Source organism: Rana temporaria, chromosome 1 (genome assembly GCF_905171775.1).
Source record: "Rana temporaria chromosome 1, aRanTem1.1, whole genome shotgun sequence".
Taxonomy (NCBI): domain Eukaryota; kingdom Metazoa; phylum Chordata; class Amphibia; order Anura; family Ranidae; genus Rana; species Rana temporaria.
The window spans coordinates 56,700,984-56,728,748 of record NC_053489.1 but is presented as its reverse complement, the minus strand read 5'-3'; the positions used below and the strand labels follow the sequence as shown (position 1 = coordinate 56,728,748).

General features: G+C 46.4%; 1 protein-coding gene across 1 annotated transcript in view; it reads left to right on the top strand.

Moving 5' to 3' along the window:
• AGXT2 (alanine--glyoxylate aminotransferase 2) overlaps window positions 1-27,765 on the top strand; it is a 63,748-nt gene that overhangs the window by 10,745 nt on the left and 25,238 nt on the right. The window contains exons 2-5 of the mRNA XM_040338257.1: window positions 9,667-9,740; window positions 12,814-12,995; window positions 18,205-18,328; window positions 23,089-23,183. Coding sequence (XP_040194191.1) covers window positions 9,667-9,740; window positions 12,814-12,995; window positions 18,205-18,328; window positions 23,089-23,183 — 475 coding nt within the window. The remainder of the gene's footprint in view (window positions 1-9,666; window positions 9,741-12,813; window positions 12,996-18,204; window positions 18,329-23,088; window positions 23,184-27,765) is intronic.

Below are 27,765 nucleotides of genomic sequence, written 5' to 3'. Positions count from 1 at the left end.
CTGACAGGACGTGGAGCTCTGTGTTTACACACAGAGCTCCACGTCCCTGTCTCCGTGACCGCCGATCGCGGGTGCCTGGCGGACATTGCGGCCGGCAGGCACGCGCATCGGCACCTGACTGACACAGCGGGCGTGCGCGAGCGCCGCCGGCGCCACTCACGCGCCCCCCAGTGGCCTGGAGGCCGGAGGCCGTATATAGACGACCTCCCGGCAATTCAGAGCCACATTGTGGCCGTAAAAACCCGCCGGGCGGGAAGAGGTTAATATAAATCAAATACAAGGCCAATGTGAACAGGAGAGAGAGAGGAATAAATATCCAATACTATGCAATATAACAATTACAATACAAATACAATACAGTAAAACCTTGGTTTGAGAGTAACTTGGTTTGAGAGCGTTTTGCAAGACAAGCAAAATATTTTAATGAATTGTGCCTTGATATACAAGCAATGTCTTGATATAAGAGTAGCGTCATGTTACAAGTATAAAAAAGAAGAGAGGAGCCCCTAAGTGTAGCAATATGGTTACATTTACTGGAGGTACAACATTTAGCAACTTATTGCTACACTTATGCCGCGTACACACGACTGTTTTTCATGTCATGGAAAAAAACAACGTTTTTCTCGATGCGATTCCTCTTAAGTCTGCCTTGCCTACACACGATCGTGAAAAAAAAAATGCTTGAGCAAAGCGCGGTGACGTACAACACGTATGATGGCACTATAAAGGGGAAGTTCCATTCAGATGGCGCCACCCTTTGGGCTGCTTTTGCAGATTTTGTGTTAGTAAAAGTTTGGTGAGAGACGATTTGCGCTTTTCAGTCTGTTACAGCGTGACGGATGTGCTATCTCCATTACAAACGCTAGTTTTACCAGAACGAGCGCTCCTGTCTCATAACTTGCTTCTGAGCATGCGTGTTTTTTTCCCGTCGTAAAAGCGTACACGCGACCGTTTTCACGACGTGAAATCCGACGACGTGAAAACAGCGAGAAAAAATAGAGCATGTTCTAAATTTTTAATGCCCATTTTTTTACGTCGAGAAAAATGCTCTGGAGCCCACACACGATCGTTTTTAATGACCAATTTAAAAAATTGCATTTTCTCGTCATGAAAAACGGTCGTGTGTACGCGGCATTAGAGGTGCCTCTCTGTAAAAAAAATGCTTTGCTATATAAGTGCTTTGGATTACAAGCATGTTTCTGGAACGAATTATGCTCACAAACCAGGTATTTACTGTAACCTCCTATAGCAGGGGTGCCTAACCAGTGGCCCGGGGAGCCCTCTGATGTGGCCTGCGACCTCCTGCTCTGGGATGGAATAGAATAGAATACTGTTATTAAAGGTCAGTTTATTACTAACTAATAGCTAGATTCAGGTAGAGTTAGGCCGGCGTATCAGTAGATACGCCGACCTAACTCAGAATCTGCGCCGACCTATGTTTAAGTGTATTCTCAAACAGAGATACGCTTAAACATATCTAAGATACGACGGCTTGCACCGTCCTATCTTAGGTTGCAATATTGAGGCTGGCCGCTAGGTGGCGCTTCCATTGCGGTCCCCGTAGAATATGTAAATTAGTAGATACGCCTATTCACGAACATACGCCCGGCCGACGCAGTACATTTACACCGTTTTTGTAAGAGATAGGCCGCCTAATGTTATTCCATCAAATAGATGGAATAGTAATGTTAAGTATGGCCGCCGTTGCCGCGACGAAATTCGAAAATTTTACGTTGTTTGCGTAAGTCGTCCGTGAATAGGGATTTACGTTGTTTACGTCCACGTCGAAATCAATAGGCCCGTGCGGCGGACGTAGCCGCAATGCATACTGGGAAATGTAGGCGCACGGCGCATGCGCAGTTAAAAAAAACATCAAAAACGTCAGGTCAAGCCCCATTAACATAAACCACGCCCCCTTAGCTAAATTTGAATTAGGCACCCTTACGCCCGCCCGCTTTAGGCTACGCCGCCGTAACTTAGAAGGCAAGTACTTTGAGAATCATGTACTTGCCTTGCTAACTTACGGCGGCGTAGCCTAAACACGCTAAGCTACGCCGCAAAGTTAGGACAGGGTACATGAATTTAGATATTTGTGTATATATGGGCATATCTGTTCTGCAGTGGTTACTGGGCTGCTTTCAAACTGATCCACAGGTGCAGAGTAGTTTGCCTGCAGGGTACCTGCACTGAGCCATAGACTTTTGTTATTACCTGCCAGTTTGGTGAGCTTTCTGAAAGTTCACCAAACCTGCAGAATATAATAGAAGTGCAGGAAAGCTATAGGTACACTGCATTACACCCGTGGTGCATCAGTGTGAAAGTAGCCTTTGGCCCCTTTCACACGGTAAGTCCAACAGTCCGACCAATTGGACCCTCCATTCACCTCTAAGTAGTGGCAGACATATACCGACTTGTGTTCTACCTCCAATACGATTCGCTAAAAAGTATCATGGGCTGTGTCCTTGTCCGCTCTGCATATGCAGAGCAGACACGGACATGCCATCCACCCGCTCTGCTCATTGTGTTCCGCGACCAGTTACCAAATCGCTTTAGTGGCCCTCGCTCTTCAAAAGGTTGGGCACCCCTGTCCTATAGGGTGGCTCCCTGAAGTAAATCTATGCAGTGTGCAAATGGGTTTAGAGAAGTTGTGCACTATAGAGAGGAAATAAGAAATGTTCATTGGTTCTGGTTATCTTCAGCTAGCCTGTGTTCTTTATACTGCAGTTAAATTGTAATCCAAAAGAAAGAAAAGGTGGCGGAAATTAAATAGACTGCAATTCGTCTGAAGAAATGATAACCAGTGTATACTCCTCTTTTACTGCGATAAAGAAGTGTTCATAATACTGACTTGAAAGCACAAAGGGTATGTATACCCCCAAGCGCCTGCTGTGTAAGATCTATGTAGAAGTAGATTCACATCCGTGGAACTACAAGTCTCACCAGCCAATCTGTATAGGTGTTACCCAGCAATATCTGTTGTTAATTAACACAAGGGCTGTGCCCGTTCACCACTGCGACAGTCAGATGAATGGATCAGATGGATGAAGGGTGCCGCCAGCCGGAATTCCTTGTCTCTGTATCCCTCCTTCTGTGGAAATGGCGGCACTCCCTTTGCCGCCCCAAGGCCAGGTCCTTCAATGCCGCCCCCGCCTGCGCAGTACAGGGGGGATATTATCTCCGCCGGGGGACTTTTTCGGCAGGACACTGAGAAGCGGGGGGGTTGTTGCTGCCAAAAATGACATTGAGCATTGGGGGATGCTGCTGCCGAAAATGACAAAATGACATTGAGAACCGGGAGGGGGGTTGCTGCTGCCAAGAACAGGGGGGAACTCCCGATATGAAAGTAAAAGTGTCCTCTCCTCTCAGCCGCTGTGCCGCCCCTGCACCCACTGCCGCCCCGAGGCCTGGACTTGTTGGCTTTGTCTGGAATCCGGCCCTGGCGGCACTGCACCACGCTGCAGCTTCCGGTGGACTGGATTGCAGGCACCTCCGGATGGTCTGGAACACACTCCGGACCGGTCAGCTGTGCTGGAATAGCGATGCTGTCCCCAAAGGTCCCTCTGGGGCTGGCTATCCGGCTTTCCGCTGTGTAGGCTGCAGATTCTCTGCACTTCCCTTCACACAGACCCAGGGCCGGTACAAAGGGTAAACAAAAAGAAGAAAAGAAAAAGGCGCACCAGCCTAGTGTGTTACCGTTATACCAAATTTAATAGAATAAAATATATAAAAAACCTACTCACAATGGTAGTAGAAAGAATCACAGTATAGGCTTAATCGACATAAGCTGTAGTGGATTACCCTCGAACCACACTCCAACAGGGGTTCACCGCCGGCTGACGTGTTTCGAAGCTCAAAGCCTCTTCATCAGAGCCCAGACCGGTACAAAGGGTGGGGGCGGGGACGCTCTGAGAGCTTCAGTCGCTGCTCTTGTATAACTGACAGGAGTGACTGTGTATTCACAGCCGACTCCTCCACTCATCCAACTCTGCCTTATGTCTGCAGCTAATAATCACTCTCTCCTCCAGCAAGCTACACTCCCGCCCTCAACTTGCTCTCCTTCCGGGACACTTCACCTTCTTCCCCTCTCTCACTGTGGTCAGCTCATCTCCACTCTACCCCGTCTACACCTCTCTCTACCTTTCCTGCACGATCATCACAGTTAGGCCCCATGTACACGAAACGCCAGTGCAAACTCTGCTGAACGCATGTTTTTAAAGGCTGAAACCGGGGTTTAGAAATGCCAGTTTTGCCGCGATTGCAGCTGCGTTTAGCGTCATTTTACCACGCTTTACCACGTTTGCGTCTATAAGCGTTTAGTTAAGAAACATCATAAGACCCTCCCTAAGCTCAAAAAACTGTATTATTTAACCATTTCAGCCATTTTGTGAGACAAGTAGCAGCAGCTGAGAGAGCAGCAGTGTACTTGTATTTAGCGTGTCACTTGCCACATCACCTGCCACAAGTTGTGGATTGTCCACTTGCCACGTCACCTGACATGTCACCTGCCACAAGTTGTAAATTGTCCACTTGTCACGTCACCTGGCCACATCACCTGCCACAAGTTGTGGATTCTCCACTGGCCACGTCACCTGCCACAAGTTGTGGATTCTCCACTGGCCACGTCACCTGCCACAAGTTGTGAATTGTCCACTGGCCACGGCACCTGGCCACGTCACCTGCCACAAGTTGTGGATTGTCCACTTGCCATGTCACCTGGCCACATCACCTGCCACAAGTTGCGGATTGTCCACTTGGCACGTCACCTGGCCACGTCACCAGTGAAAAGTTGTGGATTGTCCACTGGCCACGTCACCTGGCCACATCACCTGCCACGTCACCTGCCACAAGTTGTGGATTGTCCACTTGCCATGTCACCTGGCCACGTCACCTGCCACAAGTTGGGGATTGTCCACTTGCCACATCACCTAGCCACATCACCAGCTACAAGTTGTGGATTGTCCACTGGCCACGTCACCTGGCCATGTCACCTGCCACGTCACCTGCCACAAGTTGTGGATTGTCCATTCGCCATGTCACCTGGCCACGTCACCTGGCCACGTCACCTGCCACAAGTTGTGGATTGTCCATTCGCCATGTCACCTGGCCACGTCACCTGGCCACGTCACATGCCACAAGTTGTGGATTGTCCACTTGCCACGTCACCTGCCCGTTTTTTTATGGTTTTACATAATTTGCCATCATTTTTGAGATTTCTAATGTAAAAAAATAGGTCACCTTTAAAAACGCTTATAAACTAAAACACAGCAAACCCAGTACCGCGTTTAGCCGCGTTTTGCATTTGAACCGTTTGCGTCTGAACCCATTTTGTTTGCTTCTGGAAAAACGAGGTTAAACGCAACTGCCTAAAAACGCCAAAAAACGAGACTGTGTACATGGATACATAGGATAACATTGAAAGCGTTCAGGGGCAGTTGAAAAAAGTGTCCAACTGCCTCTGAACACACGTTTAACAGAGTCCCGTGTGCATGGGGCCGATCCTCCTCAGTCCTCTGTGTTAATTTATTCCCTTCTCCTTCTCTTATCTGCTGTCCCTCCATAAATCTTCACTACACCTATCCTGCAGCCTCTGATCTCAGCTCAGCATTCCACACACCGATCTTACACCCTTTCCATCCCAGTTTGCTTTTAGCTCTTGTAACTGTTCTGTCCCTATCATGCAGCCTTGCACAGTCTCTGCACTCCATCACTTGTTTTCATTTTGTAGCCCCTGTTCACAGGGCCGGTGCTAGGCAATTTGGCGCCCTAGGCAAGACCAGTTATGTGCGCCCCCCCCCAAAAAAAAAAAAAAGAACGTCCCTCCTTGGTGTCGCTGAAATAAAAAAAAGTCCCTTCATTTGTGGTTTCACTGGAAGGACGAATGTCCTTCTGTCTGTGTTGTGAAGAGAAAAATTGTCCCTGGTGGGTGGTAGGAAACTGACAGGGGTGGGTGGTAGGGAGGTGACAGGGAGGATGGAGATGATAGGGTGGGTAGTAGGGAGGTGACAGGGAGGATGGAGATGACAGGGGTGGGTGGTAGGAGGGCGACAGGGAGGATGGAGATGACAGGGGAGGGTGGTAGGGAGGTGACAGGGAGGATGGAGATGACAGGGGTGGGTGGTAGGGAGGTGACAGGGAGGATGGAGATGACAGGGGTGGGTGGTAGGGAGGTGACAGGGAGGATGGAGATGACTGGGGTGGGTGGTAGGAAGGTGACAGGGAGGATGGAGATGACTGGGGTGGGTGGTAGGGAGGCGACAGGGAGGATGGAGATGACAGGGGTGGGTGGTAGGGAGGTGACAGGGAGGATGGAGATGACAGGGGTGGGCGGTAGGAAGTGACAGGGGTGGGTGACAGCGAGGATGGAGATGACAGGGAGGATGGAGATGACTGGGGTGGGTGGTAGGAAGGTGACAGGGAGGATGGAGATGACTGGGGTGGGTGGTAGGGAGGCGACAGGGAGGATGGAGATGACAGGGGTGGGTGGTAGGGAGGTGACAGGGAGGATGGAGATGACAGGGGTGGGCGGTAGGAAGTGACAGGGGTGGGTGACAGCGAGGATGGAGATGACAGGGAGGTGACAGGAAGGATGGAGATGACAGGGAGGTGACAGGAAGGATGGAGATGACAGGGGTGGGCGGTAGGAAGTGACAGGGAGGTGACAGGAAGGATGGAGATGACAGGGAGGTGACAGGAAGGATGGAGATGACAGGGAGGATGGAGATGACAGGGAGGTGACAGGAAGGATGGAGATGACAGGGAGGATGGAGATGACAGGGAGGTGACAGGAAGGATGGAGATGACAGGGAGGTGACAGGAAGGATGGAGATGACAGGGAGGTGACAGGAAGGATGGAGATGACAGGGAGGATGGAGATGACAGGGAGGTGACAGGGAGGATGGAGATGACAGGGGTGGGCGGTAGGAAGTGACAGGGAGGTGATAAAATGTATGACAGGCCTTGGAGGTGGGATGGTGGAATGCCAGGAACAGGGGGATGACGAGGAGCATGATGATGACAGGAGGTCTGTGTGTGTGGTCAGCAGGGATGTTCGGGGCACCCTCGATCAGGCAGTGACGTCACAGGATGTCAGGCAGCGCCGCGGACTGTCATCACAGTACCTCTCTGATGATCGCTGTTCTGGCAGGTGACAGGTCTTCCACACTACGGCCGTCCAGGAGGAGAGAAGGTCAAGGAGCTGCTCAGCGGCGGCAGTCATTATCCGCGCTCTGCACAGCACATGGTAGGAGATCCGCAGAGCGGGAGAAGGGGAGACTGGATGCTCGAGGTTGTGACAAGCTCACAGCGCCTCCTCTCCGTCCACAGGGCTGCGCAGCGGTAACAACTACTACTGTGGGGGAACCAGTGGCCGTGGCTGCGCTCTAGGCGGCAGTGCGCTCCAAGCGGCTGCCTGATTCGCCTAGTGGTAGCGCCGGCCCTGCCTGTTCACAATGGAGCGATTTGTCATGCGATTTGACAAGTCACATTCTATTGCCAGCAATGTCAGTATTCAAATCGATGCAGTGCTGCATCAATTTGAAAAAGTAGTACATGCACTACTTATGTGAATTCAGGTGCGGTTTCAATAGACATCCGTGAATGAAGCACAGATGTGTTCAAAGTCATACCTGAAGTCACACTGAGATGCGGCTTTGAAATCATGCAATTTCAGGTAAAGTTGCACGATTTCAAAGCCACAGTAAATGTGAACGGGGGCTAATAGTTGGTCCACACTACTGCACTGTGGTTTGATTGTATGTGCAGTTTACCCGCAGTTTTAGGTGCCCCCCCCATTAAATTCTATTAAGCCCTGTACACATGGGCCAGAATCTCATCAGGAAAAAACGTTGTCTTCCCCTGACGAGATTCTTGGCAAGAATCTCTTGCCGCCCGAGTGTACAGACTCTCCTTTCAAAAGAACCGCTGTTCTCTTGAAAGGCATGAACGCGGTGACATCATCACGTACGACAAGTGTGCGCTCGTCACATTTGATGCCGTCGCCGCCATCTTGCTGCACCCTACCTATGCCTAGGAAGCTACCGCGCATGCGTCAAAGTAATTTCGAGCATGTGCGGATTTCCACGGGGACTGGTAAGTATACACACTCTTGGGTTTCTCTGCAGGAAAACTGCCGAGAATCTCATGACGAGAAAAATAGAGAACATGTTCTCTATTTTTCTCGTCTAGATTCTGGGCAGTTTTCTTGTCGAGGAACCTGAAAGCCTCGTACACACGCTCGGTATACTCGGCAAGAAAGCTCTGCTAGCAGTTTTCTTGCTGGTTCTTGTCGAGTAAACCTGTAGAAAAAAGGAATTCACAGATCCGTATTATATGAGAGTGGCCACATCCCTGCTATGTATAAACAAAGAAAGATACCCCCAAAAATGGGACTTTGGAGGCCAAACTCAAAAGTACAAAAAAAGGCACCCTCTACACCCGGGATTAACGCCATCGGGCCGTGGATATACCTCACCGCAGCAACTGTTTCCTTTCTGTGATTCAGGTGGATCAACCTGAACAAACTCTTCAGGTTTTTAGGGGCCTTTGAAAAATAAGGACCCCCACTGTATTGGGACCTTTGTTTGTTCCGGGGAGGGCTGCATTCGAGGAGATACACCCTGAGCCCACTGACCAATGTTACCCCATCAAGGGATCTCTCTATCGGTAGATCAAACGATTGAGAATTCATACACCATACAACTCTCTGGCCCCTGATGATGGTCTTCTGTTTACCCACAAGACCAGAAACGCGTCGGGCATCTTCCACCGTCCCTTGGAGAGTGTTTTTTTAATTATGTTGTATCATACACTGCTGTGTTGTAAAAAAACCCTATTCTTCTCTTTTTCTTTAACACTTGGTGCACTTTTCATCCCTGGTGCTCTCTACCTGCATACCTTGTACCGTGTTTTTATGTCACTTCGACCAACAAGGTCTTTTGTCAACAAGCATCAACCGGAATCTTGTTTGGTCTATTTAATAAACTTTTTTGTACTTTTGAGTTTGGCCTCCAAAGTCCCATTTTTGGGGGTATCTTTCTTTGTTTGTCGAGTAAACCAAGCATGTGTACGAGGCTTATTAGGCCGCGTACACACGGTCGGTCAAAACCGATGGAACCGGACTGACGGTCCGTTTCATCGGTCCAAACTGATGGTGTGTGGGCCCCATCGGTCCGTTATCCTTCGGACCAAAAATTTAGAATTTGCTTTAAAATTCAACTGATGGAAGCCTAACCGATCGGTCAAAACCGATGGTTAGTATGCAAAAGCATCGGTTACAAACCCGCGCATGCTCAGAATCAAGTCGACGCATGCTTGGCAGCATTGAACTTCATTTTTCTCTGCACGTCGTTGTGTTTTACGTCACCGCGTTGTACTCGATCGTTTTTTTAACTGATGGTGTGTAGGCACATCAGACCATCAGTCAGCTTCATCGGACCGTTCTCATCGGATGGACTGATCGTGTGTACAGGGCTTTACTGTTTTCATGAATGCAAATTATGAAAGATGTTTTAAAAACTCTCCGCCCCATCCAAAACTAAAAAAACTTAGTTTGGTTATATGTTAAACAAATTGTCTCCTTTGTTTTATTACTACTACTACTATGTTTTATATCTTCTGTCGGTATAATTTGTATATTACTCTCATGCTGACACTGATTATAGTCAATAGTTTCTTTCAGGTGTTTATCAAGCAATGAGAAACCAAAAATGCCTCCATGTGATTTTATACCAGAAGAGTACAAGGTAAGGTTGAGATGATCTAGGTATTACTGATAACATTAGATGGTTGTCTATGGTGGTTAGTATTCCTGCCTTGTAGAGCTAGGGGTCCTTAGTATAAATCTCACTAAGGATCTTATTTGTATGAAGTTTGGATATTCTTGTATTTGTGTGAATTTTCTCTAGGTTTATACTCTCAATCCAAAAACATGCTTGGACTTTAATAGACATTGGAGTGTATTTATATTTGCAAGCATCAGAAAAGTAGAGAGTGTTTTCTAATTTATGGGTCTGCATAGCTCCCAACTGTCCCTGATTTCAAGGGACTGTCCCTGATTTGGAGCAATGTCCCTCTGTCTCTCTTTCCTCCTCATTCGTCCCTCATTTTGGTCTGATCTCTATAGATCAGACCATATATGGCACTTCACTCCTACATTAGGGTGACCACGTGTCCCGGATTGCCCGGGACAGTCCCGCATTTTGCATGTCTGTCCCGAATACCTTTATTCCAGGATAATACAGTGTCCCGGAATGAAACTGACACAGCCCCCCCCCTCCCGGGCCAATTTGATGCCCCCAAAAAGGGCGCCACATCACCGCTTTACTCACTGACTGTACTTGTCCTGGAGAAACACAATCCCCGCCCCCTGCTTGTGATTGGAGAAATCATAAATCTTGCCTCTTGTGTCTAATTACTGTGCTGTGATTCGTTACAGAACAAGCTGATTTTTTGGAAGGGGGGGGGTGTCCCTAAATTGTAGTTTGGAAATGTGGTCACCCTAGTCACAGAGTGGGGATGTTGGTGGGCTTCGTGATCTGTCTGGTATAATAAACCTTGATTAAGGCCCCTTTCAGACTGGGGTGGGAGCTGCGGTGGCGGTATAACGCCGCTAAAAATAGCGGCGCTATACCGCCGGAATTGCCGCGGGTATCAGCCGCTAGCGGTGCGGTATTAACCCCCGCTAGCGGCCGATAAAGAGTTAATACCGCCCACAATGCGCCTCTATAGAGGCGCATTGCGGGCGGTATTGCCGCGGTTTCCCATTGTTTTCAATGGGAAGGAGCGGTGAAGGAGCGGTATACATGCCGCTCCTCTCACCGCTCCAAAGATGCTGCTGACAGGAGATTTTTTTGTCTCCCGCCAGCGCATCGCCTCAATGTGAAAGCCCTCGGGCTTTCACATTGAGTCTGCAGTGAAGGAGTTTTTCATGCGGGATAGCAGCGCTATTTTTAGCGCTGTACCGCCTGAAAAACTCCTCAATGTGAAAGGGGCCTTAGACTTTTGAGATGTTCAGCTACATTCAGAATTTGAATGCGTCCTTGAGACCCTCCAGTAAGTGAATGGGAATGTTTCCAAAGCAAGTGGAAATCAGTTGTTACTGGAATAGGTGTTCCCATAGGTAGGCTTCTTTTCTGGAAGCCATAAAATTTAGGATTTTCCACAATTTCCTGACCAGGAGAAATGGGTCACCCAGACAGATACTGTAGAGAGGGTGAGTCTACTCAGGACACAGACAGCCATAAAAACCTATCAATAAGAAAAGAACAATACCTTTCTAAGCCTCTAAGTCTCCACTCTGAAATAAAAATTCAAAAGAAAAATGAGCAGCTGCCGCACACCAAAGCTCAGTGTTAACCGTCCATTTTACTAAGCTGGAGGATCACAACATATTTTTTTGCTCCTTTTATTGGATTTTAACCACCTCAATACAGGGCACTTTCATTCCCTTCCTGCCAAGGCCATTTTTTTAGCTTTCAACGCTGTCGCACTTTAAATGACAATTGCGTGGTTTCTCAGCTGACACAGTTCCGCCTATCACGAACGTTCTCTCATCCTCACCCATCCCAGCAGACACTGTGTTCAATGTTCCGCCAATCACGCCTTTTCATCCTCGGACAAGAGGACATCCGTGATTGGTGGAACACTGAACACAGTGTCTGCTGGGAGTCCGAGGATGAAAGAACATCCGTGATAGGCAGAACTGTGTCAGCTGAGAAACGCCTATCACGGAAGGGACCAGGAGGAGACCGCGAGTTTTAAACAATGAATGGATGCCCACAGCCTCTCAATTTCGGGCACAGTGACGATGGGCACAGAGACGACGGGCACAGTGAGGTTACAATGGGCACAGTGAGGCGTGCAAATGGGCATTGTTGACCCTCTTTTCAGCTTACAGTAGCTGCTGCATTCTCACCCTAGGGTTATACTCGAGTCAATACGTTTTCCCATTTTTTTGTGGTAAAATTAGGTCCTCGGCTAATACTCGGGTCGGCTTATACTAGAGTATATACAGGGGCAGATCCACATACATCTGCGTGGGCGCAGCGTATGTGAGATACGCTACGCCGCTGTAACTTACTTTTCTTTTCTTTGAATCCTGAAAGAATTTGCGCCGTAAGTTACGGCGGCGTAGTGTATCTCTCGCGGCGTAAGGGCGCGGAATTCAAATTGGGCGGGTAGGGGGCGTGTTTCATTTAAATGAAGCGCGTCCCCGCGTTGAACAAACTGCGCATGCCCCGTCCATCAAAACTCCCAGGGTGCATTGCTCCAAATGACATCGCAAGGACGTCATTGTTTTCGACGTGAACGTAAATGGCGTCCAGCCCCATTCACGGACGACTTACGCAAACAACGTAAAATTTTCAAAATTATACGCGGGAACGACAGCCATACTTAACATTGAGTACGCCACCAGATAGCAGCTTTAACTATACGCCGGAAAAAGCCAAACGGAAACAACGTAAAAAAATGCGACGGCCGCTCGTACGTTCGTGGATCGTCGGATAGCTAATTTGCATACTCGACGCGGATTACGACGGGAACGCCACCTAGCGGACGTCGAAAAATTGCATCTAAGATCCAAAGGCGTACGAATACGTACGCCTGTCGGATCTAACCCAGATGTTGAGGATTCAAAACAAAGATACGACGCGGGAGTTTTGAAATTACGCCGGCGTACTTTCTTTGTGGATCTACCCCACAGTGTTTTTTTTTTTCAGGGGTGACATTTACAGATGCAAAGGATTAACCCCCTGCCTACAATGACATGATGCAACAAAGTGGCTTTGGTTTTAATATATATTATTTTCCATGCAGGGTATTCCATATGAAGACATCCTAAATATCCGCAAGACAAAGCTGTCTGCATTGTTGACCTATTACAAGAAGCCCATCTTGGCACACCAGGGGCACATGCAGTGGCTGTTCGATCATGAGGGAAAGCGTTACTTGGATCTCTTTGGAGGGATTGTCACTGTCAGCGTTGGACACTGCCACCCGTACGTATACCTAAAACCTGACACTAGTCAGGACCAGCTTATCTCTGGTGAGCCTATCATACAGATACCCGTCTACCATACCTATCATACAAATAAATATATACCATGCCCATCATACAGATACCCGTCTACCATACCTATCATACAAATAAATATCTACCATGCCCATCATACAGATACATGCCTATCATACACAAAGTGTTTCAAATCCAAATGCCTTTTCCCAGTCGCAATACGTGTTTTTGTTAAATTTCCTGGAACAGAATTAATTTAACAGGTTTGTTAGGTAACGCCGTTGTTTTGTGGCTTACACAAACTTAAAAAGCTTTCAAGTGCTGAATTGTAAAGCTGAACATTCAGATGCCACCATTAACCAATTGACACACTGAAGAATTCCGGAAGAGGCCTGCAGGTATTCAGCTCTATAAAGAACATTGTGTCATTCTTTAACATTAATGTTTAACCTACTCCTAACCACTCACCTAACCCTAAACATTAAACCATAATACTTTTTTAAACTGGCCTAACGCTTATGCCGCGTACACACCATAGTTTTTCGTGACGTTCAAAAACCTGTTGTTTTTCACAACGTGATTCCTCTCCAGCCTGACTTGCATACACACGTTCATGCAAAAACCCGTCCGACCAAAGCGCGGTGACGTACAACATGTACACAAATGGCGCCACCCTTTGGGCTGCATACTTGATTCTGAGCATGCACGTTTTTTTCCCCTTGGAAAAGCATACACACGACCGTTTTTCGCAACGAGAAAAAGACGACGAGAAAAAAGAGAGCTGGTTTCAATTTTTTTGCGGGAAGTTTTTTCGTTGAGAGAACTGCTAGGGTGCATACACGACTGGTTTTCTCGACCAATATAAAAAATGGCAGTTTTCTCGTCATGAAAACTGTCCGTGTGTACGAGGCATTAGCCTTTAAAACTGACCCCCAACTCATGACCTAATGCTTAAAATAATATACAGTAAATACATAACCCTAACATAATCCTAAATTAAACATCAGGTACTATGATCTTTATTAGACATGCCCACACTGAAAAATTTGGTTTCGGAATTTCGTTTTCGTCCGAAAAATAAATTTATTTAGTTACTCACGAAATTCGTTTGTATTTATTTTGTTTTTCGTAAAAAAATGCATTCGTCCGAAAATCGAAATTAAGGTTGAATCTGTCATTGAAGGCTGATGGTGTCTGTCGAATGTTCTAAGAAAAAAAGATTCGACAGAATATTAAAAAAAAAAAAAGATTTCGACTCTTCATGTCTCTCTATGTCGAATCTTTATGTCTCTCTATGTCGAATCTTCATGTCTCTCTATGTCGAATCCTTATGTCTCTCTATATCGAATCTGTCATTGAAGGCTTATGGTGTCTGTCGAATGTTCTAAGAAAAAAAAAAACTCTTCATGTCTCTCTATGTCGAATCTTTTCTCTCTATGTCGAATCTTCACGTCTCTCTATGTCGAATCTTTTCTCTCTATGTTGAATCTTTTCTCTCTATGTCAACTCTTCTTCATGTCTCTATAATGTCAAATCTTTTCTCTCTATGTCGAATCTTCATGTCTCTCTATGTCGAATCTTTTCTCTCTATGTCGAATCTTCATGTCTCTCTATGTCGAATCTTTTCTCTCTATGTCGAATCTTCATGTCTCTCTATGTCGAATCTTCATGTCTCTCTATGTCAACTCTTCTTCATGTCTTTATAATGTCGAATCTTTTCTCTTTATGTAGAATAATATTGGACTAGGCACATTCGACCGCAATGAAAACGAAAATAAAGCATTTGTTTATGTCGGATCTTTCGTTTTTCGTTTTCTGTGCTTTCATTATTGTTTGTTAAAACGAAAATACCTGAAATTCGGACGAAAATGCATTCGGACGAAAACAAATGCACATACTCACACTGGTCCAGTGGAGAGAAACAGAAATATATTGCAACTGAAGCTTGGCAATACAAAACAGGCCCAGTGAGAAGGCAACCCGAACAGTGGCACTCACAGCATGTAACAGCAATATGTCAGTAGAATTAGGCCTCAGGCATGCCGACAGCATTTTCCTTGAGGGGTGGAATGTGAACCGGCAGGCCTGTACCCAAGTGGGAAGACTTCCAGATAGAATGGCGTGTCCCAGCACTTTTCCTACTCCTCCAGAACATCTCCATGACGCTAAGTGCTTTCACTGCCAGACAGGTGAACTGTCCCATATGTATTAGAAAGAGAACAAAAGACACTCCCCTTAGGTGGACTTTTCAGGCAATGGTATCTGTACAAAAAATGTTTGAAATTATGTAACGTATAACAAATATAGTTTATTTAATATAAAGCTTATAAAAACATGGTCATATAGCAAAAAATAATGTATACAGATTAGAATAAAAAGACACCAGTACAAAGCAAGGTATCGACTGTGATTCTTCACCCAACGCGTTTCAATTTGGTTCTTTTAGGAACACAATTGTACATCTGTATTATTGTAGAGAACATTAGATGTCAGTACATATACATTTTTCAGACAAATATCTATATTATATATCTGTATCAGATCAAGTATATGGTACACTTACATATGCTATAGTGGTGTCGAGGGTAAACATTCCAACAATTCTCCCCTGTCCCCCAAGGAGGGCAGAAAAGAACACTGAGGTCACACATCTTACCCTTTAAAACTCTTCACTTTAAGACAGATGTGATCCTTCATGTTATATTTGTCCTTCTTCACTCCTTGTCAGACCACCCTGCCGCTGTCAGAGAAGCTAGTGGAACAGACTGTGTGACTGCATAGAGGAGACCCAAAACGCATATACCGTATTTATCGGCGTATACCGCGCACTTTTTTGCCCTGAAAATTTTCAGGGCAAAATCGTGGGTGTGCGGTATACGCCAATACCCGCTTTCCCGCGCCGAGTTTGAATACTGCGCCGACATATACCGAGCGCAGTACACTCGTGTATTGTCGGGCAGTCTCGGCTCCTCCCGCGCTGACGTCCTGGACGTACAGGACGTCAGCGCTAGTGTAGCCGAGCATTGCCGACAATACACGAGTGTACTGCGCTCTGTATATGTCGGCGCAGTATTCAAACTCGGCGCGGGAAACGAGCGGGGAGGACGCAAGGACGCCGCAGAAGGACGCCGGACCCGACGAAGAGGACACCCAAAGCCGCAGACGGACGCAGGACCCGACGAGGCCGCCGATGGACGCCGCACAAGACACCAAAACTGTAAGTACAAAAAAACTTTTTTCCACAGGAATCCGCTGCAACTTTAGGGGTGCGCGCTATACGCGGGAGCGCGCTATACCCCAATAAATACGGTACATATGTTATAGTGGTGTCGAGGGTAAACATTCCAACAATTTATCTTAAAAAATAGAGTACAGATAAAAGAAAAGCTATGTCTCATAGAAAAAATCTCTATGGCCCCTCAGAGGTTTGTAATCTCTGTATTGTAGCCAGATCAAGGATGCGGCAGCAAGCAGATCCTCCCCTGTCCCCCAAGGAGGGCAGAAAAGAACACTGAGGTCACACATCTTACCCTTTAAAACTCTTCACTTTAAAAAAGATGTGATTTTATCTCATCTTGTACCCTGGTTCCTTCATGTTATATTTGTCCTTCTTCACTCCTTGTCAGACCACCCTGCCGCTGTCAGAGAAGCTAGTGGACCAGACTGTGTGACTGCATATAGGTGAAAATATAATTTATTAAGATAAGGGAACAAACACACAACCACTTCCAGCAGAACACAGTGCAATAAATCAACCAATAAACAGTGACCCAAAGATAACTAAAGACAAAATGTACAATGATGGGAGATACCGTAATCGTAAACAGGCCAGGCCGAGGTCATACACAAGGAGATCAGAAGATAGGTGAGGACGGGAGATAAGCAGGAACAGGGAGATGGCGGATGGATGGGCTGCAGAGCAGGGATCCAGGTAATCAGGTAACAAGGGGACAGGGATCCAAGTTAATCGGGAAGCACACATGTACAATGTGTGCGTTTCTGTAATATAATTGCGGGGAAGAGAGCTCCGGCGGAAAACAGAAGTGCAGAGCGGCGCTATAACAAATGTATTTGGCACAATTATATTACAGAAACGCACACATTGTAAATTATATATTACTGTAATAGAGTGGATTATAGGATTTTACAAGCATTTTAACTCAGTTTACACTGGGTATTTCAAATGTTCATTTCAAATATCCAATTATGTGTTTGAAGACTTGAAAAAATTAAGTTTTTTCTTGACATGAATGGAACACAGAAAGAACACATGTCCACTGCAGCACATATCATGCTTTAGTAAATTAAGCCTAGTTTCACGTCATTTAACCTCACTTTAACCCCATGTCACTTTTAGTAAATCAGGCCCATAGTATTTGTTTCTTCCCTAATGTTAGGCATGGCAGAAATGTGGAAGGGCATGTGTTCTATCGTTAGTAGAACAGAGCAAATATAGAGAGACCTCAAGACACGTGTTTACATAAGATCACAGTCTGAGAAACACTGCTTAAAGGATCACTAAAGGATTTTTTTTTTTAGCTAAATAGCTTCCTTTACCTTACTGCAGTACTGGTTTCATGTCCTTATTGTTCGTTTTTGCTTTGAAGTTGCTGTAATTCTGCTGTGATCTCCACACTTCCTGGTTGTCTGTTTCCTTATAACCACAGTACTGGGAGCTTTCTCACGGTGGTCTAAGCTGTCATTACTGTGTGTCTAAAACTCCTCAGAACCAATCAGATTCATTTTAAAAACAAAACACTGCCCTGGATTTGTTTGTTTTTGTTCTGTGTGTCTCTCTAGTTCACAGAAACATGAAACCAGTTTAAAAGTGAAACTAACCTGCAGGCACATTATATGATTGATTTTTTTTATTTTTTTAATAATTTTTAAAAGGAATCAGTTAACTATTATGTCTCTATACCCTGTAAACAGTCATTTCAGCAAAAAAAATAAATCCTTTAGTGACCCTTTAAGAACAAATCTTGTTGAATTGGATAGGAGCCAATCAATATTTATTTCAGAAGAGGATGACTACTGAGTTATACAGTATATGAGGCACATCAGACCTCATCAGTTCATTGTCCTCTATCTCTTCTAGGGCTTGGAACCATACAGGAAGTAAAGAGTGATCGTTTAAAAGGAAACATGAATAGCTACACCACATATACAAATATTACTGTTCTTTGTAATTGTAGGAAAGTCATAGAAGCCGCAAAAAGACAGATTGACCGTCTCTGGCACACAACCAATATTTACCTGCATTCGCCAATCCATGAATACGTTGAGAAGCTGACAAGTCGCATGCCTGGGAAATTAAAGGTATTAAACACTTATGCATAAGCAATGGCAATTGTTTTTAACCACTTCCCATCCGGGCCAATTATGGCACTTCGCTCCTACATGTAAAAATCATATTTTTTTTTGCTAGAAAATGACATAGAACCCCCAAACATTATGTATGTTTTTTTAGCAGAGACCCTAGAGAATACAATGACTGTCATTGCAACTTTTCATCTCGCACAGTGTTTGTGCAGCAATTTTTTTTCATGCTGTAAAAAAAGAAAATTAAAGTTAGCCCAATTTTTTTGCACAATGTGAAAGATGATGTTGCGCCAAGTAAATAGATACCTAACATGTCACCCTTCAAAATTGCACATGCTCGTGGAATGGCGCCAAACTTCGGTACTTAACCACTTAAGGACCGCCTCCTGCACATATACGTCAGCAGAATGGCACGGCTGGGCACATGTACTTACAGGTACGTCCTGTACATGTACCCAGCCGTGGGTCGCGGGCGCGCGCCCGCGACCCGGTCCGAAGCTCCGAGACCGCGGGACCCGCGGACCCGATCGCCGCTGGGGTCCCGCGATCGGTCCCTGGAGCTGAAGAACGGGGAGAGCCGCGTGTAAACACAGCTTACCCGTTCTTCACTGTGGCGGCTGCATCGATCGAGTGATCCCTTTTATAGGGGGACACAATCGATGACATCACTCCTACAGCCACACCCCCCTACAGTTGTAAACACACATTAGGTGAAACATAACTCCTTCAGCGCCCCCTTGTGGTTAACTCCCAAACTGCAACTGTCATTTCCACAGTAAATAATGCATTTTAAATGCATTTTTTGCTGTGAAAATGACAATGGTCCCAAAAATGTGTCAAAATTGTCCGAAGTGTCCGCCATAATGTTGCAGTCACGAAAAAAAACGCTGATCGCCGCGATAATTTATAAAAATGCAATAAAACTATCCCCTATTTTGTAAACGCTATAAATTTTGCGCAAACCAACCGATAAACGCTTATTGCGATTTTTTTAACAAAAATAGGTAGAAGAATATGTATCGGCCTAAACTGAGAAACAAAACAATTTATATATTTTTGGGGGATATTTATTATAGCAAAAAGTAAAAAATATAGCATTTTTTTCAAAATTATCGCTCTATTTTTGTTTATAGTGCAAAAAATAAAAACCGCAAAGGTGATCAAATACCACCAAAAGAAAGCTCTATTTGTGGGAAAAAAAGGACGCCAATTTTGTTTGGGAGCCACGTCGCACGACCGCGCAATTGTCAGTTAAAGCGACGCAGTGCCGAATCGCAAAAAGGAGCAAGGTCCTTTAGCTGCATTTTGGTCCGGGTCTTAAGTGGTTAAAAATCCTCATGGGCGACGCTTTAAAATGTTTTACTGGTTACATGTTTTGAGTTACAGAGGAGGTCTAGGGCTAAAATTATTGCTCTCGCTCTAACATTTGCGGCGATACCTCACATGTGTGGTCTGAACACCCTTTCCATATGTGGGTGGGACTTACGTATGTGTTACCTTCTGCGTGCGAGTACACAGGGACAGGGGTGCTTTAAACATTTTATTATATTTTTATTGTTAATTCTACTTTTATTACTTTGTAAGAAAACATTTTTTTTTTTTTGATCACTTTTATTCCTATTACAAGAAATGTACGGTAAACATTCCATGTAGTAGGAATAAGCATTACAGGTCCTCTGAAATAAAAAAAAACTGATCTCAGATTCCCAGCCGAGGCAGCGTTTTTTTTTTTTTTTTTAATGCAGAGGCCAGGCGTGACGTCATAACATCACGCCTGGCCTCCGAACGATCATAGAGACTCTATAGAAATCTCTACGGTAAGCATCTGGGGCCAGCGGATCCGTTCTCTGACTCACCGATCGCAGCGGTGAGTTGGTAGAAGCACCAGAGGGCGGCGGGAGGGAGGGATGTCCCCTCTCACCGCCTGTTAGAAAGATCAAGCGCGAAACAGCCGCTATGATCATCCTTATGGTGCAGAGAATCGCTGGCTCTAAAAGACAATGGCCCAGATTCAGGTACATTTGCGCGATATTTGCGGGGGGGCAGGGCAACGATTTTGCCCTGCGCCCCCGCAAATATTTTGCGCTGCCCTCGATTCACGGAGCAGCAGCTCCGTAAATTGCAAGGGCGCGCCGGCAAAATTGCCCGGCGTAAGCGCGCGCAATGTAAATGATCCCGCCGGGGCGGGAATCATTTAAATTAGGCGCGCTCCCGCGCCGAGCGTACAGCGCATGCTCCGTCAAGAAACTTTCCCGACGTGCATTGCGGCAAATGACGTCGCAAGGACGTCATTTGCTTCAAAGTGAACGTGAATAGCGTCCAGCGCCATTCACGAATCACTTACGCAAACGACGTGAAATTCAAATTTCACGTCACGGGAGCGGCGGCTATACTTTAGCATTGGCTGCCCCTACTATTAGAAGGGGCAGCCTTGCGCTAAAGTTGCCGTACGGAAACTCCGTACCTGGCTTGCGCAGGGCCCGCGCAAGTTTGTGAATCAGTGGTAGTATGCAATTTGCATACTACATGCTGATCACAATGGGAGCGCCCCCTAGCGGCCCACGCAAGAATGCAGGCTAAAATCTGCGTGGCATAAGAGCCTTATGCCGCGCAGATTTTAGGCTGCAGTCGGTCAGTGTAACGAGGTTCCTGAATCAGGAGCACTCGTTACACCGGAGCAAGTAAGCAATTGCGCCGTGTAACCTATGGTTACACGGGCGCAATTGCTTCTTGAATCTGGGCCAATATCTGAATGATGCCTGTAGCTGCAGGCATCATTCAGATATCCCCGCTTAAAGTCAACAACTAAGACTGAGATGCCATTAAAGGTCACGTGCGTGTAAAGGCGGGCGTCCCAATACTTTTTGCAATATATGTATAACAAATCAATAAAGCAGGTAACACCACAGTCACAACAACTTCCCAAGTGTAATATTCTGCAGTGAACGAGAACAAAAACCAGTTCCACTTAAAGCGGCGCTCCGCCGTAAAAAAAAAAATATTAAAAGCTAGCAGCTACAAATACTGCAGCTGCTGACTTTTAATAAATGGACACTTACCTGTCCTGGAGTCCAGCGACGTCGGCAGCAAAAGACGAGCAATTGCTCGTCTCTCGGCTGCACCCACCGCCATCATCGGTGAGGGAACCAGGAAGTAAAGCGTTGCGGCTTCACTGCCCAGTTCCCTACTGCGAATGCGCGAGTCGCGCTGCGCTGTCCTCACTGGTCCCCGCTATGTCCTGGGAGCCGTGTGTTTCCCAGAACACAACGGGGGGTTGGGAGTGGCGTAATGCCAGCAGGTTCCCGCAGAGTCTATGCCCGGAAGTGGGTGCAAATACCTGTCTTAGACAGGTATCTGCACCCCCCTCCCTCCTGAAAGTGGCACCGGAGGGGGGGGGATCCGATGAGTAGAAGTTCCACTTTAGGGTGGAGCTCCGCTTTAATAGTAATAATATCCGCTACATCCTGTATATAGATGAAACATGTATGCTGAATCACACCAAACTTTAAAAACAAGGTTCCGCTCCACTGCTTGCCCCCACTAGCACAGGACCATGCTTTCTCGAATCCACATTCCTGCACAGGTGCGCCCTTCTTCCCTGTGGCAGTAGCTCCGAACTCAGCAATGCTGCAATGGAGGAGGCAGCAATCCATGCATGTGCAGTGAAATTTTGGCAAGACTTTGGGAGGTACATAAAGGGCCTACACCTACAGAAATTACACCTACAGCCATTATTTAACTTTCATCAAAGCTGCACAATTTTTTGGGGGATAAGCGAATCGACCCTTAAAGGGAAAAGACTTTTTGCCAAATGTTACATGGACAAGCAGCTCATAAAATAATGTGCCGCATGCTTCAGAATTTAAAAAGCAGAGGAGGAGTAAAATAGAACAATGTTTAACCACAAGATAAAAAAAGTCTATGGGCCAGATTCTGAAAGGACTTACGACGGCGCAGCACCATGTACGCCGTCGTAAGTCCTAATCTGACCCGTCGTATCTATGCGCCTGATTCTTAGAATCAGTTACGCATAGATATCCATTAGATCCGACAGGCGTAAGTCTCTTACGCCGTCGGATCTTAACTGCATTTTTTTGTTGACCGCTAGGTGGCGCTTCCGTCAAATTCCGCGTCGAGTATGCAAATTAGCTAGATACGCGAATTCCAGAACGTACGCGCGGTCCGACGCAGTAAAGTTACGACGTTTACGTTAGGCTTTTCCCGGCGTATAGTTACCCCTGCTATATGAGGCATAAGTGCGGCGTACCAATGTTAAGTATGGCCGTCGTCCCCGCGTCAAAATTTGAAAAAGTTACGTCGTTTGCGTAAGTCGTTCTTGAATGGAGCTGGACGTCATTTATGTTGACGTCGAAACCAATGACGTCCTTGCGGCGTACTTTGGATCAATGCACACTGGGAAATTCCACGGACGGCGCATGCGCCGTTCCGCAAAAACGTCAATCACGTCGGGTCACAGTAGTTTTACATAAAACACGCCCCCCTGATCCAAATTTGAATTAGGCGGGCTTACGCCGGCCGATTTACGCTACGCCGCCGCAACTTACGAAGCAAGTGCTTTGAGAATACAGCACTTGCCCGTGTAAGTTGCGGAGGCGTAACGTAAATGAGATACGTTACGTCCGCACAATTTTACGCGGATGTACAAGAATCTGGCCCACAGTATGTATTAATGTTCATCTGGATGCACAAAGATATACATATTTTAAGTATTGTTTATATCTATTTGTCCTTCACAGGTGGCGTACTTGGTTAACAGTGGTTCAGAGGCCAATGACGTGGCAATGTTTATGGCAAGACAATATACAGGAAACTTTGATATAATTAGTTTAAGGTAAGCTTGGGAAATATCTGGGCCTGGGCTGGCAATGTGACAACTCTGGACAATTTGCAAGAGAAAGAAAGTGTGGGACTTTAAATGAGGCCCATATGACAATGCGCCTCCATCTCTGATTTATATGAAAAAAACGAGGAGGTTTGGGACTTTAGATGAGATGCGTAGCTCACAGTTGGTATGCGGTGTTAAGTATAAACCTGTTTTAAATCCGTATACAGAAGAATAATAGTAAGAGCAAGTATTTTATTCAAGAGCCTCATCGGCAAATTGTAAAAATGTGAATCATGATTACAGCAATCATATAGTCAAATACATACAGAAAAGTACAATTTGAACCATAGCACACTAATGTGGAAATATAGAGTTTAGAGCTGATAACATATAAGATCACAGTAGAATAGTAGTTTGTAATGGACATAAAAAAAAAATATCTAGACACATGATTAAAAAAGAAGAATTGTGTCCTATAATATTCAACGCATTTCGTAAAATGCTTCACTTCCTCAGGAGCAGGCACAATCTATTTACAGACTAAACTGAACTCCAATGGGCTCTTTAGCATCAGTTGGTGTTATCTTAATATATCAAGATCATAGGTGTGCGTAGGGGGATGCCTAATCACCTCGGTCACTAGTGCCATCCATGTGTATCATCGAGTACAGAAGTTTGCGGGACACATGGGCACGAGGGAAGGGGGACCCACTGTGCCCTGTCATGCACTACACACCCTGAGTAATCCCTAGTATTTATCTGCAGCATTGGATATGCTGCATCATCTCAGGGCAGCACAGTGGTGCAGTGAGTAGCACTTTCGCCTAGCAGCAAAAGGTTCGCTGGTTTGAATCCCAACCACGACACCATCTGCCTGGAGTTTGCATGTTCTCCCTGTGTCTGCGTGGGTTTCCTCCGGGTACTCCGGTTTCCTCCCACATTCCAAAGACATGCTGGTAGGTAAAATTGGATCTCGTCCAAATTGGCCCAGTATATATATGTGTGTATGACTGTGTGTCCCTAGCGTGTCATGATCCTACGGGGTAGAAATGACCGCACCAGCCAAGTAGATACTGGCTGGAAAAAGCGCCCAATGGCGATTCAGTTCGCATGCGTTGCGCTATACAAGTCATTCATTCATTCATCTCTCTTGCCGGCCGGGAGGGTGCACTGTGCAATGTCAATCCAATCTACAGTGCCCAGTACAGTGTGTATAAGATGTAACAATATATATGTTTATAATATACACACATACCCACACTCATGTGTGTTTGAGTTTTAGGGTGCACATCCTAATGCAATAGGCTGTGCACACCTATAATCAAGATTGAACACAGTCACCATACACTGTGCTGGATGTCAACGCTCCCTTTTGGTACCTTAGGCTAGAGACCTTCCACACCTACCTCCCCACACTGCTACCCAAGCTGTATCTTGGCCTAGGCCTAGGGCAGCACTTTGAAGGGGGGCATCACGAAAAGAGTCTTTTAGTGTAGCACCAGTCTTATGAGGGGGACTTGGTCCGCAAGACAAATTGGTCTGGCGCCCCCATAAAGCGGCCGCACTGCTGCTGGTATGATAGGGATGGTGCAGACACAAGGGGCACTGACATGGTCACCTATACCTGGCAGGTAGGTAGTAGGACTCCCCTGCAATCCTTTGCTTGTGTCAGTTGTAGATATTAAGGAATCTTAATTGTATTTCTATTGATTGCTGATGAGAAAAATAAACAGACAGATTTATTTGTTCCTGCCCCCAATCCTTCATTTGCTCACTGCCTGGACCACATTCACCTTCATCACTGTGCTACATGTTTTCTGCTGCACCACTGGCATGGTTATATCCTCTTAGTCCTCCATAAATTTTGCAGAAATTTGTGCTTAAAGTAGATGTAGCACTACCCCCGAAGGAGCTGCTGGTTTGATTTGGGTCTACGCTCTGGCTATCAACCCCTGAAACTTGCTCGAACCCTCCCTTGGCACAACTGGTATCAGTGAGGATTGTGGACCCCAATGGTTGTTGGGGAGCACAATATTTTATACCAACTAGGTGACTAGGGTGTGCTCAGGCCTATGCGCACGCCAATGTATCTAATATATGTATGCCTGTGAGCAGAATACACAGGTGCCAGTCAGCTCTGAGTACAACCAGGCCCGTCGCTACAGGACAGGCAAAACAAACAATTGCTTGGGGCCCCGAGCTGGCCTGGGGCCCCCAACTTCCCCTTCCCAGGCTGTAGCATGGCCAAGCTCCTCTTCCTTCCTCCTGGGGTCCTGTCAGTCTGTCAGGGTACCACGCGTGGTACAGGAGATTCAGTTTTCTGTTCCCGGCCGGACTGACAGGAAGTACACACTGAGTGGGCACTATCTGTTAGGGACTGGGGACCCATAATGATAGAACACCAGACTGACAGCAGGAAGAGGAGCTCGGCCACACTATAGCAGCAGCCTACAGGGAAGAAGGGGAGGTGAGAATAGAAAAACATAGGGACTAGGGAGGAGGGGAGGAGTAAGAACATGGGTGTAAAAAATTAGTGTAGAGCTAACGTAGGCTTTGCATGCGGGGGGGGTGCTTGGGGGCCCCTATTTTGCTTGGGGCCCTGCTTACAGCTTAGGATCTGTGCTAATCAGGAGAAAGTTGGTAGGAAGGAGATAACAGTAAAACATCTTAGAAATCTCTGTAAAACTCTTTAAACAGCAATTCACAAGCTAGGGGTGTCGGGACCAGTAGCAAAGCTAAACATTCTTTCACCCGGGGGAAAGATTCAGTTCAGCGACCCCACCCGCACCCGAGAGGGAAGGCCTACACAATCACTGCATAGGTGAGGTTTGAGCAATTTCAAGCTTCACGTCCAAGGCAGATTAGGAGGGGCACCTGCCACCACTGGAAAAAGAAGAAGTGAGCCAATCCGTTCCAGCAACACCCTTCCTAATCTGCTGCAGAGGCGAGGCTTGACACTATAGAACACTAGAGGATTGTAAAAGATCTGGAATGCCTTTGGGTGCCCCAAGGAGAGTATTAATGCGGCTTGCATAGCGCGCTGCGGTGAACAGTGGGTGTGGACCAATAACATTAACAGTGGGAGCGGCTTAAGGGGGCATAGTTAAATGAAACAAAAGCATTCTTAGATTAATAAAACAAATGCCACTGTAAAATATGAATTTAGCCTACAATAAAAGTGGACTGCGGGACCTGAACTGGGCAACAGGGCTAGTGCAAGGACTTTTTTCTACACAGCTGAAAGTACAATTTGCCAACTGTCCCCTCCATCACCCTCTGGCTACAGTCCGAACCCCTCTTCTCTTAGTCCCAGATGTCCCCCTCTTTGTCATGAGCCCCCATGTGCATAGGTGTTTGCAGCCAATTGCATTAGGGTGTGCATTCTAATAGGCGTCCAAAAAGGTGAACAGTGGGCGCCATGCTGGGCGCTCGAAGTTCACTCAGTGTTTTGTTAGGAAAGCAAATTAATATTCGCTTTCCTAACGCTGAACCGCCTCTCAGCCTATCAGGTGCTCGTGATTGGACGCCTATCAGGCATTCAATCATAGCAGAGGATGGGAAGAGAGGACGGGAGAAGACATTGAGGAGCGTTTGATGGGCACAGTGGCTGCGCTTGATGGGCACAGTGGCTGTTTTTGATGGGCACAGTGGCTGTGTTAGATGGCACAGTGGTGGCAATTGATGGGCACAGTGGCTGCAATTGATGGTTTTTTTTTCAGTTTGTTTGCGCCCCCCAAAAATTTTGAGCACCAGTCGCCACTGCCCTTGATCGCATACAGACTGCAGGGTTCAGGGGTGTTCTACTTCCAGAGCGCAGAGTTCAGGGATGTGCTTTGTACAGAGTGCAGGGTTCAGGGATGTGCTACGTAAAGAGTTCAGGGGTGAACTATGTACAGAGTGCAGGGTTATGGGGTTTGCTATGTAAAGAGTGCTGGGTTCAGGGGTGTGCTACATGAAGTGAAAACCATCGTCCCCTGAAGCTGAAGAGGACAGCAGAAATTGTGACAGCCCGGGGGAAGCAGGAGGTGGAGGGAGCTGCAACGCCTTTCTAAATGTGGCGCCTGGGGCAGATGTTCCCCTGCCCGCCCCCCTAGTTTCGACCCTGGCTGGGAGTTCAGCTGTCAGCAGACTTACTTAGATGGTAACAACATGGTTAATGAAGTGATACCAATCTATGTCATAAATCACTGGAGTTCTCTGAGGCAGCCTGTCTGGAGCTCGATCTTTTGAAGGCAGAGAGCAGCAGAGAGAGGACCCCTCCCTTTTGCAGTGTCTTACACGGAGGCTCGTGCTGGTCCCGTCTTCAGCACAGCCTGTCACTCACAGGAGCAGGGCAGTGGTGACACAAATTTTCTGCTTGTGTCGGGTTTATGCTGTTCACAAGAGCATGATTTCTGGAGAAGGGCATTGCTTCAAGATACCAAACTAAGCTCAAATGCTTAGTATGGTAATATCTATTCAACTGTATGATTCGATTGATTTATGTTGTTTAGGTTTACAATCCACTTTAAAGTGGAGTTCCACCCATAAATATAACATTACATCAGTAGTTTTAAAAAAAATGTCATTAGTCCTTTACGAAAATTTT